The sequence below is a fragment of the Mustela erminea genome, chromosome 7 (genome assembly GCF_009829155.1).
Source record: "Mustela erminea isolate mMusErm1 chromosome 7, mMusErm1.Pri, whole genome shotgun sequence".
In the NCBI taxonomy this organism is placed as follows: Eukaryota; Metazoa; Chordata; class Mammalia; order Carnivora; family Mustelidae; genus Mustela; species Mustela erminea.
This window is the reverse complement of record NC_045620.1, coordinates 23,278,000-23,295,375: the sequence shown is the minus strand read 5'-3', so window position 1 is coordinate 23,295,375 and position 17,376 is coordinate 23,278,000. Positions and strand designations below refer to the sequence as shown.

The window sequence follows — 17,376 nt, the reverse complement described above, 5'->3', positions numbered from 1 at the left end:
TCCTTTGAAGTGCTTGCAATTTTGATAAAAATGAAAGACATCTATTGGAAAATACCTGAAACCGTAGAGGGTCAAGTCTTCTTGTGGGTGAATAGAGTTCGAGGATGCTCAGATTGTGTTAGTCCCCAGCGTGAAAGTTCTTGGTCTCTGTGACAAGCAGAATGAGCTTTGGACTAGTGGTCAGAAGCCCTTGGTTCTATTACTGGTTTAGCCATCATTTCTGTGTGATCTTTTTCCCCTGTGGGGATTCAATTTCCATATCTGGAAAGTGAGAGAACAAGACTGCCTCTCAACACAAGGAAAATATTAACAGATTCATGCAGAGTTATTGCAAAAAAAAAAAAAAAAAAACCCCAAAAAACAGAAAACAGAATTCCACACATATCAACTGCAGAATTTTCCCCCAGAAACAATCATGAAGCCAAATAAAACTATAGGAAAACACTCTAAATTTGACTGTTTTCCATCTGAATAATAACCATAATAATGCTAATATGAAAATGGCCAAGATATATTGATCATAGCAAGTACTTATATAGCAACTTACTATGTTCCAGACACTGTTCTTAGTACTTTACAGGTATCAACAACATTAATCCTCACCACAACCCTCTGGAACAGTACTATTATTATCATCTTACAGATTTAAAAGAAATGGAAGCACAGGTTTTAAAAATTGAATGAGGGGTAGAGCCAAGATTTGGTGTCAGTCTATGATGAAATTAATGATAAATGTTTAGATAAAAGGCCAATACAGAATTTAAAAAGTAGAAATTTGATTGACTTCTGCAATGTCCTCTGGCTTTAGCTGCATATAATTCTACATTCAACATTCCCTTTCTTTTTGCTGGGAAGTCAGAGTAAAAAGTTCAGTTCCCTGGGCACCTGGGTGGCTCAGTGGGTTAGGCCGCTGCCTTTGGCTCAGGTCATGGTCTCAGGGTCCTGGGATCGAGCCCCACATCAGGCTCTCTGCTCAGCGGGGAGCCTGCTTCCTCCTCTCTCTCTGCCTGCCTCTCTGCCTGTTTGTGATGTCTGTCAAATAAATAAATAAAATCTTTAAAAAAAAAAAAAAAGTTCAGTTCCCTGAAGCTGGAAGTCAAAGCACTGTAGTTCTCTTTTGACCCAGTTCTCTCTTGACTACTTTTAGCAAGGAAGTATCTGGGAATTCTTTTTCTAGCATCTGGGGGCCTTGTGGTTCAAGCAGATTCAACCACCTCCCAGAGCAGAACTTGTATGCTACATATTTTGTGACTGCCAAGAAATAACTAGTTTATCCCTGGGAAAGTTTCCATCTGTTGCTTTGTAGAAATGTTTGAATTTCCCCTGTCTCCAGCATGTCCATGCATTTAGAACAATGATCCTTGGACAGAGCCCCAGAATGTGTTTTACAGTGCTCATGTTCCAACTGAACTTGGACCTATGGCATTTTGCCTAGAGAAACCTAGCCATCCTGGGTGTATTTAGGCAAAAGTGTAGAATCAAGAAGAGACCACACATGGTCTCATACTCTGGTCTGTCCGAGGTCTTGGGCCAGATTACAGTCTTTGACATCTCAAGCCTTGAAAATGGTGTCCATCCCTCATGTGCAATTTAAAACAAAAATAATCCTATACTATAAAATTAATGGAGGCAATAGGCAAAGGATGGAAATAGTGCAAATGCCCTCTGATCCACAAATGGATAAACAACAAGTCATACAAATACGATGGAATATTATTTACCCTTCAAAAGGAAGGAGGTTCTGACACATACTACAACATGGACAAACCTTGACGACATTATGCTAAGTTAAATAAGCCATCCACAAAAGAACAAATATTGCATGATATCACCTAGATGAGGCACCTAGAGTAGTCAAATGCATAGAGACACAAAAGTAGAAGTGTAGTTGCCAGGGGCTTGGGATGAGGGGAACGGGTTACTGTTGAATAGGTACAGAGTTTGAATTCTGTAAGATGAAGAGTTCTGGAGATGCATGGTGGTAATGGTTGTACAACATGACTGTCCTTAACACCACTGAACTGTGCATTAAAATGGTTAAATAGATCTTGTGTGATATGTATTTTATTATAATTTTTTAAACTAAAAAAAATTGGAAAAAATAAACGGATAGTGGTTCAACACTTTTCTGATTTTTCCATGGTGTCTACTTTACTGTGTTTTGGAAACATCCAGTTCTTTCAAAGCAAATATGTCCTTTTGGGGATGGGGGGGTGACTCCTCTGTGATGTCCAAAGCAGACACTCCCCTCTGTCTATTTGGTGACACAGAATTAGCCAGATAGCACCCCAAGTTGAGGAAGGGAAGAGCATAGGTATCCTACAGGTTTCCCCTCTCAGCCAACCTGTTCTGTAGGCCCTAAACTCTGCTGCTGGAGAAAAGGAAAAAAATCTAATCAAATGAAAATTATTCAGCAAACATTTATTGAGAATCTTAACAACAACAGTTAGTATTTATAATTAAACTTATTAGTGTTAAGAAAAACTATCTGAAACATGTTACTAAAATAAATAGATGACTCTGTGACTTTTTTTTCTAAAGATTTTAAGTAATCTCTACACCCACAGTGGGCCTCAAAGTCACAACCAAGAGGAGATCAAGAGTTGCATGCTCTACCCACTGAGCCAGCCAGCCGCCCTCGTGAGACCTTTTAGTCTCATAATAAAGCATGGACCAGCATGTCTACTTAAGAGTCATCGGCTTGTAAAGAGAAGTTTAACATTATTGACACAACTGGCTAGGGCCCAGACACTTTACAGTTCTGTAAAATGATAAACTGTGATGATTTCATTTTCAGTCTGTAGTGAAGACAATCCCAAAGGTTATGGTTTTATTACCCTGTAAGACATTAATTCATTTTGCATATAATTTAGCAATCTTATTTTTTTTCAATGTTTTTCTTTTTCATTGACTATGAAAACTTCAGTTTTTATATTCTATTTTGAACTGGCTTTGCCATCCTGCTAGTCCCCTTATTAATGAGCTAAATGAAAATTTGACCCATGTTCACTGTCTGTTTGTATGAGAATGATGTTTTTAGCATACTGAGAATTATCCGTGACACTGTATAAGATCTGTGATTAAGCATTTCACAGACCCATGACACCCCTTTGGGATAATTTCTGTTTTATCCCCATTTTCCAGCTGAGAAATCGGAGGCACAAAAAAGATTAGATAATTTTATTTTTTAAGAAGATTGATTGATTGATTTTAAAGATTTATTTACTTGAGAGAGGGAGGGGGGAGAGGGGGAGGGGAGGGGGAGAGGGAAAGAATCTCCTGCAGACTTCTGGTAAGCGGGGAGCTGATGTGAGGCTCCATCTCAGGACCCTGAGATCATGACCTGAGGCAAAATCAACAGTCAGACCCTTAACCGACTGAGCCACCCAGGCACCCCAAAAAAGACTAGATAATTTTCTATGGGCCAATTACGTGCCAGGCATTTTGTGAGTCACAATTTTCTTTCCTTCCCTGGATGTCCTATTTATTTGTTCATTCACCCAATAAACATCAATTGAACACTTACTCTGTGCCAAGTACTCTGCTAGCCTGGTGACGCAGAAATGTTAAAACACATTCCCTGCCCTCCTACAGCTTTTGGTGTGGAGGACAGATGCTTAAACAGACAATTATCACGGAAATAATTAAGGGCTATGAAGAGTGAAAAGAGAGAGCTATAGTAGAACAGCAGGAATTGCCAGCTCAGACTTGTGGGTATGAAGTTAGGGAAGGCTTCCTCGAGGGGCGCCTGGATGACTCAGTCAGTTAAGCATCTGCCTTCACCTCAAGCCATGATCCCAGGGTCCTGGGATCGAGCCCTACATGGGGCTCCCTGTTCAGTGGGAAGCCTGCTTCTCTCTCTCCCCACTCCCGCTCATGCTCTCTCTTGCTATCTCTCTCTCTCTCTAATAAATAAAATATTAAAAAAAAAAAAAAAAGACTTCCTGGAGTAGGTGGCACCTACTCTAACAAGTGTTGGGGAGGCCAAAGAAGGAGGTGAGAGTCACCTCAAGATAAAGTCTCAATTCTTTAATGCAGCAGGAAAGACTCTTCGTCAGATTCCAGCCCCCCCCCCCCCTTCACATCACATCTGCCTCCCCAACATTTGTTCTCTTTTGGCCATCCTTAAATACTACCAATGTCTCAAGCCTGTTACGTTCATTTTCTTTCTTTCCTTCCTTCTTTCTTTCTTTTTCTTTATTGCTTGCCTGCCTGCCTTCCTTCCTTCCTTCTTTCTAAATCTTATCTGTTTCAGGTCCTAGCACACAGTAAGTGCTCAATAAATACCCATTGAATAAAGGAATGAAGCATCAGGTGAAGCACATTAGACGAAATAAAGGAAGAAGAGAAGATGGCTCCAGATGCGTTTAGAAATAAATAATGTCCCCCCCCAAAAAATTGTGAATGGCTCACAGTAGCCGAAGCATAGAGTAGTGGTAATGACTGCTGAGTGAGCTAACAGAAATAATATGTGCCCAGAGCTGTACTAAGTAATTCTCTTATACCAGCTCATTTCCTTCTCACAACAGCTCTGCGAGGCAGGTACTGTTGTTCTTCCTGTTTTTCTGATGGTCTCAGAGAGTCCGAACAGCATCCCCTAAATCTAACAGCTAGCAAGTGGCAGGACTGAGATGTAAATCCCGGCAGCTTTACCCAAGCCCGTGTTCTCATCCTAGGTCATACTCCATACTTCCTCTGTTCTGGGTCCTGGAAGGTAGGAGTGGGCTGAGAAGAGAGCACAAGGATGCTCTCCAAGATTTCGAGTCTGGGAGAGAAGACAAGAGAAAGGAGGTGACAATGGAGCTACAACCGGACGCAAATTCTATTGGTTTTGTAAGAAGAGGGAGAGGTCATTTCTAACATCTGGGAAGGCTTTTCAGAAGGAGGTGGTGCCACAGCAGGGCTTTATAAGGAGTGGGGAGAATTTGGAGACATCTGGAGAAAAAGAACCAAAGAATAAAATATACATAAAAAGGAAAATACCTCATAAAGAAGTTTCATCTCAGTAATGCAAGGTTAGTTTGATAATATAAACTTAAAACATTTGCCATGTTAACAGGTACAGGTTAAAGATGGACACTTGTATGATCATGTCATTAGATTATGGTAAAGGATTTGAAAAACTCAAAACAGTTATGATAAAAACTCAGTAAACTAGAAATACAAGGAATCCTATTTAATACAATAAAGTGTATCTATAAAAAATACAGCAAACATCATGTTTAATGGTAAAAAGGTGAAAACTTTCCATTTTAAACCAGGAAAATTTTAAGAATACTTAAAAAAATTATTTCTATTCACATTGCATTAGAGGTTGTAGCCAGAACAATAAGTTAAGAAAAGGAAACTATAGTGGCACCTGGGTGCCTCAGTTGGTTAAACATCTGACTCTTGATTTCGGCTCGGGTCATGATTTCAGGGTTGTGAGACTGAGCCCCACATCAGGCACTGTGCTGGGCATGGAGCCTGCTTAGGATTCCCTCTCTCCCTCTCCCCCTCCCCCCCAAATAAGGAAACTATAAAAATTAGAAAGGAAGAAATAAAAGTCACTATGTATTAGTGATATAACTATGCATATATGAAATTCAAAAGAATCTGTAATTAATGAAATAAATAAAAGAGTTTATTAAGGTTTCTAGATACAGAATCAATGCAACAAAATAATCATATTCTTATACCAGCAATAAGCCACTAGAACATGGCATTTCTTTTAAATACCATTTTCGGTAACATTTTAAGATATGAAAGGCCCAGGGACACCTGGGTGGCTCAGTCGGTTAAGAGTCTGCCTTCAGCTCAGGTCATGATCCCAGGGTCCTGGGATGGAGTCCCACATCAAGCTCCTTGCTCAGCAGGGAGCGTGCTTTTCCCCCTGCTTGTGCTCTTTCTTTCTCTTTCTCTGACATAAGAAATAAGTAAAATATCTTTAAAAAAATATGAAAGGCCCGGGGGGAAAATCTGTCAAAGGACGGGGAAGATGTCTAGAGATAAACTTATAAAACTCTGAGAGGCACCAAAGAAGATATAAATAAATGAAGAGATATACGCTATCATGCATTGAATGATTTAATATCCTGAAGACGTCAATTCTCCCCCAAACCATTAACACATCTAATGGGATACCAACCAAATCCTAACAACCTGGTAAAGTGATTCTAAAAGTTATGTATAGAAGTTCAACATACAAACACAGCCAAGATACTCTTGAGGAACAGAGTAGGAAGACTTGATTTCCGAGAGATGAAGGTGTATTATTATAAAACCATACCAATTAGGATAACACGGCCTTGGTGCAGGGAGAGAAAAATAGGCTATTGAAACAGAATAAACACATTTACTGTCAGGCATATCACTGCAGATCAGTGAGGAAGGGCAGAATTCTAATAAACGGTGTTGGGGAAACTGGATACCCGCATAAAGGAAACTAATCTTGACCCGCACTTCACACCATACACCTAAAGGTAAAAGGCTAAACTGGAAAGCTTTGGAAGATAAATTGGAAACATCTTCATGACCCCAGGATAGGGAAGGATTTCTTAAGGCACAAAAAGCATGAACTAATGGGAAAGATTTATAAAGTTGACCATCTTAAAATTAGGAACTTCTGTTTATCTAAAAAGAAGATAAGGAAAGTGAAAAGATAATATTTGTGTGTTCTGTGTTCAGGAAATCAGGAGGAGCAGATTTGGCTGAGACCAGAGTACATGGAAAGATAAGGCTGGGTAGATAGGCAGGAGCTGAGCCAGGAACATACCAGGCTTCCACTGAGGAGGCGAGAGCGGGAATCACTCTGACGTTACGGGCTTCTTTTCATCTTCCCTAAATTGGGGTGGGTTAGTGACTACGTGGGGAAAATTCTGAGGAAGATTCATAGCTTCCTTGCCTCCCCTTCAGGATCATACTTAAAGTCAACGGTCATTCTTCCTGCTGCAGGGTCACTTCCGTTTGCTGCCCCCCACCCAAAGCCAAGGCCCTTTCTTATCTCTCCCACCTACTGAATTCACACTCTGTCCTGGCACTTTGTATAAAAGTAACCTCATTTATCTTTATGGGATGGTCTAATAGTTACAAAAGTATGTTTCAGGTGAACAGGTCCGATCACTGTTCTCTGCCTCCGTTCCCTCATCTATGAGATGTGAATAATGGCTGTTTCTTTATACGTTTCATAGGGCACTAGTGAGAATAAAACACATGTATTCTGCTTGCTTAATACAGTGCCCAGTACATGCGTAAGTTCTCCATGCGTGGTTACTAGTCCTCGTCGTAAGCAGGAGGTGATCTTTGAAGGGACCACACTCCGTTGTTATCTGAGTTGGGTCTGGTTGGTCAAACCGTTAGCTACTCTCCAGTAGCTAAGAGGGGAGGGAGAGCGCTGGTCTTCTGAAGTCCAGCTGGGCACATCGCCAGTCCCTGGCTCAGCTCAGCCTCTCCTCGCCCACTGGGGCTGCACCGGCACTGGCCCCTGCTCGGCTTCCTGTCTCCCTTATCTTCTCCTGGCATGTGCTCTCTAGAGTGGGAAATGCTACCACTGGCTTCCTTGACTTCCCCCTGCTCAACAGGACCTTCATTCTTTAGATCTCAGTCAAATTGCAGCTGGCCCTATGCCCACTCTGCTCTGTGATCTTCTATCCCTCGTCCACCCAGGCCCCATGTAGCACAGGCTCCAGCTCCAATCACAACCTGCCTTTTCTCTTTCCTGTCCCAGCCCTGAGTTTAGAAGGGGATGTGAGGATGCCCCTCAAGCTGTCCCCACTCGCCACCTTCCCCACCCCAATACTCTCTTCATACTCCCTGTACCCAAACCCATACCCCTTGGTTTTTGAGTTCAAATCCCTGCTCTGTACTTTCATGGTGTGTGACTTTGGGCAAGTTACTTAGCCTCTCTGGGCTTGAGTTCTCTCATCAGCAACATGGAGACACTGAGCCTGGTGCTATCCTCCCCAGAGAAAATGAGAAAGGCCTAGGACACAGTATGAATTTGGGGCACATTTTATATTATATATAACATAAATATTCAGGAGTGTTGGAAGTATGTGTTCAAAAATGTATTGCTGGAGAGTGATCCCCTAAAACTTTTGAGACACTATGTGGTGGCTAAATTCACAAACTTTGGCATCAGAGAAACATGGGTTCAAATTATAGTTTTTGCTGTGTGATCTTAGGTAAGTCACTTACCCTCTCAGAGCCTCAGTTTATTAGGAAAATGGTGATGTTAATGAAACCACCTCGAAAGACTGGCATATGGATAAAATGAGATTATTTGTGTATAGAGCTTAACACTGCTCGTGGCCCACTATAAATGTTAGCTATAATAATAATCGTTATCTCTGCTATTTGATTTTTGGGGCACTGGTGTGTGAGGAGGACGCTTGGGAAGTAGCCATTGCTGTTGTCATCTCTGTCTATGACAGATCTAAGCTTGGTGGGAAAGGCCCATCTGTGATTAGCTCTGCGGATGCAGGTGTAGATCACTTTAACCCCAGGGATACAGGTCCTACCTGCACAGATCAGGCTGACAGCACCCAATTCTAAACTGGTCCAATCATATACTTTATTACCCTCCATCCCAAGGCGGCTTTCAGATCCTCAAGGGAGGAAAAAAAGGCAAAGCAAAAATATGCACAAACTCACTAGAAATCAGATGAAGCACAGAGAAACCAAAATGTAGTGCCATTTTATACCCATCTGACAATGCCAAGGGTTGGCAGGGATTTGGAGTGAGGGAAATCTCGTGCGCTGTTGGGAATGTAAATTGGCCCAAACATTTTGCAAAACATTTTGGCAATTTTTAGTAAAGCTGAAGATGAATATACCTATGACTCAGCAATTCTACTCCCATGTTTGCACCTACAAAAACTCTCCCACGTATGCATAAGAAAACACATACAAGAAAGTCATACCAGCACTTTGCATAAGCGAAAAAAAAGTCTGGTGGTGGGGGGGACTTTTAACAGAAGAATGAATAAATAAATTGTGGTATATTCATTAAATGGTATTATAAAGCTGGGGAAATTAATGGACCTACATATAATAATACGGATCAATCTTATTAATACGTTAGGTGAAAAAAGTAAGATGCAGAGGAATACACGCACTTCAGTATTATTTATACAAAGCTCAGAATATGCAAACCATCATAACATATTGCTTACGGATATATGCATATACAGTAGAGAATCCAGAAATGAGGAAACAAGAAATAGTAAATTCTTTCTGTTTTTTTTAAGATTTAACTTATTGGGCGCCTGGGTGGCTCAATGGGTTAAGCCTCTGCCTTTGGCTCAGGTCATGATCTCAGGGTCCTGGGATTGAGCCCCACATCGGCGCTCTGCTCAGCAGGGAGCCCGCTTTCCCCCACCTTCTCTCTCTTTGCCTGCCTTTCTGCCTACTTGTGATCTCTCTCTGTCAAATAAATAAATAAAATCTTTAAAAAAAAAGATTTAACTTATTTATTTGAGAGAGAGAGCATGAGTAGGGGGCAGGGGGAGAAGCAGACCCCCCAGGATCATGACCTGAGCCAAAGGCAGACGCTTAACCAACTGAGCCATCCAGGAGCCCAGAGAAATGGTGAATTCTGATTAGTAGTTACTTTGGTGACAGGGCAGGGGGGAGAAAGTCACGGTCAGGGAGTTTAAGGGTCTTCAATTATATTGGTAATATTTTATTTCTTCCCCTGGGTAGTGAGGACCAGCAGGTTTGTAATAAAATTCTTCAGCCATGAAAAAAATTCTTCAAATATGGAATACTTCATAATCATTTTTTATAAAAGCCAAAAGAGTGTTACTGGCAGTGATTTAAGACCGTCCATTCTTCCTGAGTACCAGTCCAGGAAACCAAGGCCCCCATTTGCCTCCTGACTAGACCATTTTGGCAAGCTGGAAAAATACTTGATTCTTTCTTTCTTTTCTTTTTTTTTTTTTTTAAGATTATTTATTTATTTATTTGACAGAGGTCACAAGTAGGCAGAGAGGCAGGCAGAGAAAGAGGGGAAGCAGGCTCCCCGCTGAGCAGAGAGCCCAATGTGGGGCTCAATCCCAGGACCCGGGGGCTCTATTCCAGGACCCTGGGATAAGAACTGGAGCCAAAGGCAGAGGCTTTAATCCACTGAGCCACCCAGGTGCCCCAACACTCGGTTATTTCTAAGCTTATCTACAATGACTGAGGAGTAAGCACAGACACTCTTGCTTATATTCAGTTCAGAGAACGGGAGGCTGGTATGTGTTCAGGGTTTGCCCTGAAACCATTAGGACATCAACTCTCCCTCCAAGGAACAGTATATAAAATAAGGAAGTTAAAACCCCCATTTCAACCCTTTATCTAATCCCGTTTCCCAGAGCTAATCTCTCCTGACATCCCGCACCTGGTATTCTTCCTACAGATATAGGTGTATTACTCAGACAGAAGTAACACTCTAAACTAAAACTAGATGGAATTATCCTGTACGTATCATTCCACACTCCCCTTTCTCACTTATCAATGTCTCATGTCAGTACGTCAGCTCACGTGATCTGCCACCTTCTTCCCTCATAGTTTATTACTTAAACTTTTATTGTTAATTCCACACAAGATATATCATCTCATGTTAGGGGCGAACTTTTCTTTCTTTCTTTTTTTTTTTTTTTTAATTTAAGTTATTTATTTATTTATTTGACAGAGATCACATGTAGTCAGAGAGGCAGACAGAGAGAGAGGGAAAGCAGGCTCCCCGCTGAGCAGAGAGCCCGATGCGGGCTCGATCCCAGGACCTCAAGATCACGAGGCGAGCCGAAGGCAGAGGCTCAACCCACTGAGCCACCCAGGCGCCCCAGGGGCAAACTTTTCAAACAATATAGATAGAGTGATAAAACCCTTCACAAAATAGACGGAAAAGGCCTTCCACAAGACTGGGGCCCCGACACACACACACACACAAACACACACACACACACATTCACACACGCATGTGCCCACACAGGTGCCCACACACATTCATATGCACATACACGTGCTTACACACATACACACACCATACACATATACATACACATCCGTATACTTTTAACCTTGGGCTCCTCCCTGATAATAAATCACTGGAGATAAATCAGTTATATTTGATGCACATCCTTCCAGATTCCATAAAGAAATAGGTTGTTTAGTGGTAACGTGTGTGGCAGACACATACATGGCTCTAAACCTGATGTCCTGCAACTTACTCTTTGAGATTTATGCATATCTTCACTGTCTCAGTCAGCAATCACTGAGTCACTATCTCAATCACCTGTTAACTGATAGTGATTATGCATTGTAGTATTTATTATGTGCTCCCTTCCAAGCAAGGGAGCAAACAAGATGGACAACCTCTTGGGGCTCACATTCTGGTGGGACATTCAGACAAGAAACATGTAAATGAATAAGTAATATAATTTCAGGTAGTATTAAGTAATATGGAAATAGAGTGGAGATTAGGCAGGGGAGGGCTTTTGTTTTGTTTTGTTTTGTTTTTTAACTACTACATAGTATTCTATAGGTAATTCTATAGGATTACCATAGCTGGGTGGAGTGACTTCCAAATTTTTCCACTTGCTTCCAGAGTAAGAAATACATTTTAAACTGCCATTCAAAATCCATCTCAGAAACATACATGCACAAAACTAGAACAGGCATGTGTACAACTGAACGACTATTTCATAAAATAATGCTTACTCTGACCCAGAAGGAGGCACTGAAAATTTTTATTCTGTTCCAGTTCATAAAAACAAACAAAAACAAAAACAAAACTGCTGCTAGTCATCATCTGCTAAACTGTTTTCATCATCCAGGAGTAGATTGTGACCTGTTTGAAAAATACTGCTTTAAGTGACCCATCCCCTAATGAGATTTAGATTGTTCATAATTCTCTCCTATTACAAAGAGCACTGCAGTGAGCTGTTTTATACTCATTTTGTAACTACGTATTTCTGAGAGCAAGATCCTTGATTGTGTAATTACTATAATCCTGATAAAACATAGCCAGCATGCTGGAAAACTGAACTCTAATCCCAATCGGTTACCAGCACGACATATAAACTTCTGTTGGGCAAGTCCCTGCACCTCTTGGGGCCTCAGTTTCCCCATCAATAACCTGCTGATCGCTACACCCTAGAGTGTGCTCCAAGTTGAAAGCAGATGCCCCACCCCCTGACTCAGCGAGGGCAGAACTTCTCTCTGAATCTGACTCCCCCTTTTCCGCTCCCCGTTTGGAAGAGGCCCAGGGAAAAGGGAAAAGGCAGGTCTGGGCAGGAGAGCCGATGCAGGGCGGGGCAAGGGAAGGGCAAGAGGGAGGCCAGCCCCCTAGTAGGAAATGAGACAGGGGAGGAATAACTTTATAAGCCTGCCGCCTTCTTCCTCCTCCTATCCTCTGGCCACCTTCCAACCTCCTCCGTTCAGCCTCCTCCCCTTCCAGACACTCCTCACTTCTTTTCCCTCTAGGCTGCAGCCAGCCAGAGCCCCCTGCCTGCCAGAGCCAGGAGCCCAGGTGGGGTAAGAACCTCAGCCCCAGGATGTTGACAACATTGCTGCCACTGCTGTGTCTACTCCTCCTGCCTGGCTGGGCCTTTTGTAGCCAGGACGCCTCAGATGGTGAGTCAGGGGCACCTCTCCTTCCTCGGGATGGTTCTGGAGACTCTCAGTTTGTCTGGGGCACATGGGGAAGGCCAGCGGAGCGCTTCTCCCACAGTGCCTGTGCCTGCAGCCAGCCAGATCTCTCGATGGGGCAGGCAGGGTCCCGGGGACTGATTTGTGTCCCAAAGCCAAGGTGAGGAAGTACAGTTCGCCTGGGAAAGGGGGTGATGGAAGAGGCTGGAGGAACAGGACTGGAGAAAGGGATGGGTAGAAAGGGTAAGGGGGTTGGCCCTGGGGAGAGGGGGTGAGTCCGGAGAGGGAGTGCTGAGAGTAATGTGGATAGGGGTGAGTCCACGGAAGATGGGAAGAGACTCGGAGGAGAGATGAGAGATGGAAGGAATGGGAAGCTACTGGAGAGACTGGGGTTGAGAGAAGCAAGGCAGATAGGAGACTGGAGAAGGTGGAAGATGGGTGGCAGGGGGCGGCGGGAAAGTCTGGGGAAAGGGAAGCTGTGGTCCATGGGTGAGCGTACAGGGGTCAGGCTGCCTTAAGTGGCTCTTTAAGCAGAGAAAGGAGTTATTGCTCTGTATTGTGACTGCACAGGGACCTCCTCTCCCCTTTCCTACAATCTCCAGAGCTATACTCCCCCCCCCCCACCAACCCCTGTCTTAGAGAGGGAGCAAATCACCAGAATTCTACAAGCGTTCACTACGGTTAATACACGCAGTGACGCATCTAACCCCCGCGATATCTCTATGGCGAGCAATATGATTATTTCCATTTTACAGCAGAGGAGACTGGGCGCAGGGCAGTTAAGAACCTTATCTAGGGTTACCCACACAGACCTACTTATTCATACCTGCAGACACAGAGCACTTTTCATATGCAAATGTGGACCAGACGCACACACCACACACCCACAGATTGACAACCCCAGACCCACCCCTCCTCATACATTCTCTGGACATCAACCCTGTGCCAGGTCCTTAATAGGTGTAGAAGGCAGATAACCAGGCACAATTCTATAGCCTAGTGGAGCCCAGTCTAGTCTGTATATTCAGAGACAGTTATGTATTTGAAAACAGTTATGTGAAATCCGGGATCATTGAAACGGACTCACTGTGTCTGGGAGAGTAGGTATTTATTTATTTATAGATTTTACTTATTTATTTGAGAGAGAGAGCACAAGCAGGGAAGGGACAGAGGGAGAGGGAGAAGCAGATGGGAGCCTGATGTGGGGCTCAATCCTAGGACTATGAGATCATGACAAAAAAGAACGCTTAAGCATCTAAGCCACCCAGGCGTCCCTGTGTCTGGGAGGCTAAAGAGGACAGGCATTAGGAAAACTTTTACAAGGAGATGGCAACAGAGCTGGGTCTTTAGGCACGAAAAGAAGTTTGCCTGGAGGCAGAGCAACCTGGACAGGCTATTCCTGTCAGCCAGAAGGCAGCACGAGGAACTCCAAGTAGTTCACTGTATCTAAGCACAGGAAGAGGCCAGAGAAGCCAGCTGGGACCTGGTCTCCTGCAGCCTTGAATGCCAAGCGAAAGACTTTGGACTTCATTCTGTGGACAGACATCCCATGGGAAGACAGTACGGCTGAGTGGCTAACCATGCCAGACTCACACTGCCTACATTCAGATCTTGGTTCTGCTGTACCATTTAGCCCGCTTCCCTTATGCACTGAGGTTAATAACAGCAGCCACTGCATTGAGCTAATGGGAGGAAAGCACAAATAAGATAATAATGTGTGTAGGTACACTGTTTGGTTCATCATAAGTACTTAACAGCACTTATTACTATTATTGATAGGCGAATGTGTCACTGGAGCATTTTAAGTAGGAGAAGGGCATAATCTTACTTCTGGGTCAGATGGAGGTCAGATTGGAAGGAGTGAAACTGAACAATGAAGACAGGGGGATGAGGAAGGAAGTTACTACCCCCGTCCAGATGAGCACCTATGAGGCCTGAAGTAGGGCAGTGGCGGGGGAGGCCGAGAACTGGAGAAGGAATGGGATTTTATTGTAGGTCAGCCTGTGCTGACCAACCGGAAATGGAGGTAGTTAGGGGTGAGAGAGAAAGATCGGAGCGGCTCTTCCACTGACTGGATTACCCTGGAGCAAGTGGCTTCTGCTCTTCCCAGCCTCAGTTTCCTTATCTGTAAAACGGAGATAATAATCCCTGTCCTGCTCTCCGGACAGGGTTGTGGGAGGAAGGGTGAAAGCACACTTTATAACTATAACTATGGGCGGCCGGGAAGGTGGGCGGCCGGCCTTTGGGTAGGGGCTTATTATCTCCAGCTTCACGCCGGCCCAAGAGCTGACGCGCTGACACCTACCCGCAGGCCTCCACATGCTCCAGATCTCCTACTTCCGTGACCCCTATCAAGTGTGGCACCGGGGCAACGCGTCGCTGGGGGGACTGACGACGCACGTGCTGGAAGGCCAGGGCACCAACGTCACGATCACGCAGCTGCAGCCCTTGGAGGCGCCCGAGAGCTGGGTGCACACAGAGGAACGCCTGAAGACCTACCTGAGAGAGTTCCAAATGATGGTGCAGCTGGTGCACCACGAGCGGCACTTGACCTGTGAGTGGCAGGTGCAGCCTGGGCGGGGCCGGCGAAGGTGGGCCTTCCGGCTGGGAGGCGTGGCCTGTGGGAGGGACTTGGTGGGAGCGGGCCTTGGAGAAAGGGGAGGGGCGTAAGGAAGAGGCGGGGGTCCTGGAGGGGTCTCTGTGAGCTGGCCGCTCCTGAGGAGCCCAGGTGTCAGGGCACCTGCCTTTGCTGATTGCTGGGTGGGAGCTTGAGCCCGAAGAGGAGTCCTACTTGCGGACCCTAGGTCAGGCCCTCTTCTTGCTGGCATGACCTCGGGGTAGACCGTGTTGGGACGTCCTGTCCCTGATCCATCCTAAACCCCAAAAGTTCATGTTCCCCCGTGTGGCCATCCTCCCACACCTGACACCCTCTCCACACAGCTGTCTCACCCTGAATCCCTCATCCACAGTTCCTCTGACCTTTCGCTGCTTCCTGGGCTGTGAGCAGCCTCCTGAGGGCTCTCCAGCCCGCGTCTTCTTCGAAGTGACTATGAATGGGAGCTCCTTTGTGAGTTTCCAGCCAGAGACAGCCTTATGGGTGGCAGGGCCCCAGGCACCGTCCAAGGTGGTTACCTTCACTGTGCATCAGCTCAACCTTTACAATCGTACTCGGTACGAACTGCAAGAATATCTGCGGGACATCTGTGTGCAGTACATGCAGGAGTATGTCACTTGGAAAAACTCAAAAGGTAGGATGGGAAGGGGGGAGGGGCTGGGTATAGGGTGGGTTCCAGGCAAATGGGTGGACCTGAAGGATGGGTGCCTTGAGCAACAGGAGGCCCCGGGCTGGGGGTTTGAGACAGAGTATACACAACTTCCATCACTTGGTGAATTAGCCCCTTCCTTTGCGGGTGGGAATCCCTTCGGATGTGACTCAGAGCATGGACGAGAATGTTGGAGGTAGGTTCCTCAGGCTAACTCTGTGCATGTTCTGCAGGGAGCCAAACAGGCCGCTCCTACACTTCGCTGGTCCTGGGCGTCCTGGTGGGCAGTTTCATCATCGCTGGTGTGGCCGTAGGCATCTTTCTGTGCACAGGTGGACGGCGGTGTTGATTACTCTCCAGCCCCCTCTGAGAAAGGGCTGGACTGACGGGGGCTGGCAGGGGAAGACCTCAGCTCACGACAAAACCAAACACAGTCCCCCATCTGGGACATTTCATCCCAGAAGGTTTGGAGTGGCGGCTCCTTCTCTCTGATCTGCCCACCCAGAGTCTGGAGGAGGGGAAGGGAAGAGAGGAGGCTCGGTAGACAGAGTCTTTGGTTTGCTGAGCACCTAAGAGCTTGCATGCTTTGCTGAATTGGTCTGAGAAGCGAATGCTTATCTATCTTTGTGGAAAACAGTTGATGGAGTTGGGTGGGGCTGGGGGATGTCTATGGCACATCCTTCAAGGACAGAATCACCTGAGGCATTCAAAACACCTAACAAATACAAGAAGTCCATCCACAACCAAAATAAACAACATTCGGTGCTTCTGGGCACATCAGACTTGGGAAGGGACGCTGGTATAATAGAGGTAGACAGAAATAACCATAGAAATGGTGAAAGTGTAAAATATAAGTAATATGGGAGCAAAGAGTTATTAATTACTTAATAATATTATTAATAAATTCCTTACTTATGTATATGGCATTATTTTTTTCTCCTTCTACTTTGAAAAACTTCTGGGAATGTAGCCTCACCTTTTGCTTCTACTTCCTCATCCTCCATACATTCCCAAACCACTGCAAACTGACTTCCTTATAAACTGCTCTAAGATCATCAATGACCGCTAATTGTAAATGCTTCATCCCACATGATATCCGTAACATTTTCCTTTGTGGACTAGAACCTTGACTTCTGAGATACCATACTTCTAATTTTTAGAAACTGTTCTGGCCACTCATTCAATCCCTTTGCCTTTGTCATCTTACTCCATTTGCCTTGGAAATGTGGCTTCCTTAGAATTCCATTTTTTTTTTTGCTCTTTTTGTTCTCATTTGAACTGTACCCTTTGTGGATGACCTGCTATGGCTTCAAATGCCATCTATTTGCGGTGTTTTCCATGGAAGACACATTCCATGGAAAACACATTTTGTCTTTAAAAGCCGGTGTTTTATCATCAGGCTTGAGTTTTATTTCTTTGACTGAAGAATTTAACTTCTTCAAGTCTCAGTTTCTTCATAAATAAAGAGTATAATAAAAATAACACCTGCCTTTACCTCACT

At 44.5% G+C, this 17,376-nt stretch overlaps 1 protein-coding gene across 1 annotated transcript; it reads left to right on the top strand.

The window, feature by feature from the left end:
• The first annotated feature begins 12,227 nt into the window (after positions 1 to 12,227).
• Positions 12,228 to 16,792, top strand: PROCR (protein C receptor). The gene is made up of 4 exons (XM_032350871.1): positions 12,228 to 12,597; positions 14,924 to 15,166; positions 15,582 to 15,860; positions 16,109 to 16,792. Exons 1-4 carry the CDS (start codon positions 12,519 to 12,521, stop codon positions 16,222 to 16,224), a joined length of 717 nt encoding a protein of 238 aa, XP_032206762.1. The 5' UTR covers positions 12,228 to 12,518; the 3' UTR covers positions 16,225 to 16,792.
• Positions 16,793 to 17,376: the final 584 nt, after the last annotated feature.

Coding starts and splice junctions, on each gene's coding strand:
- PROCR (XM_032350871.1), top strand. CDS start 12,519: ATGTTGACAACATTGCTGCCACTGCTGTGTCTACTCCTCCTGCCTGGC. Junction 12,598..14,923: donor TAGCCAGGACGCCTCAGATG/GTGAGTCAGGGG, acceptor ACCTACCCGCAG/GCCTCCACATGCTCCAGATC. Junction 15,861..16,108: donor CACTTGGAAAAACTCAAAAG/GTAGGATGGGAA, acceptor CATGTTCTGCAG/GGAGCCAAACAGGCCGCTCC.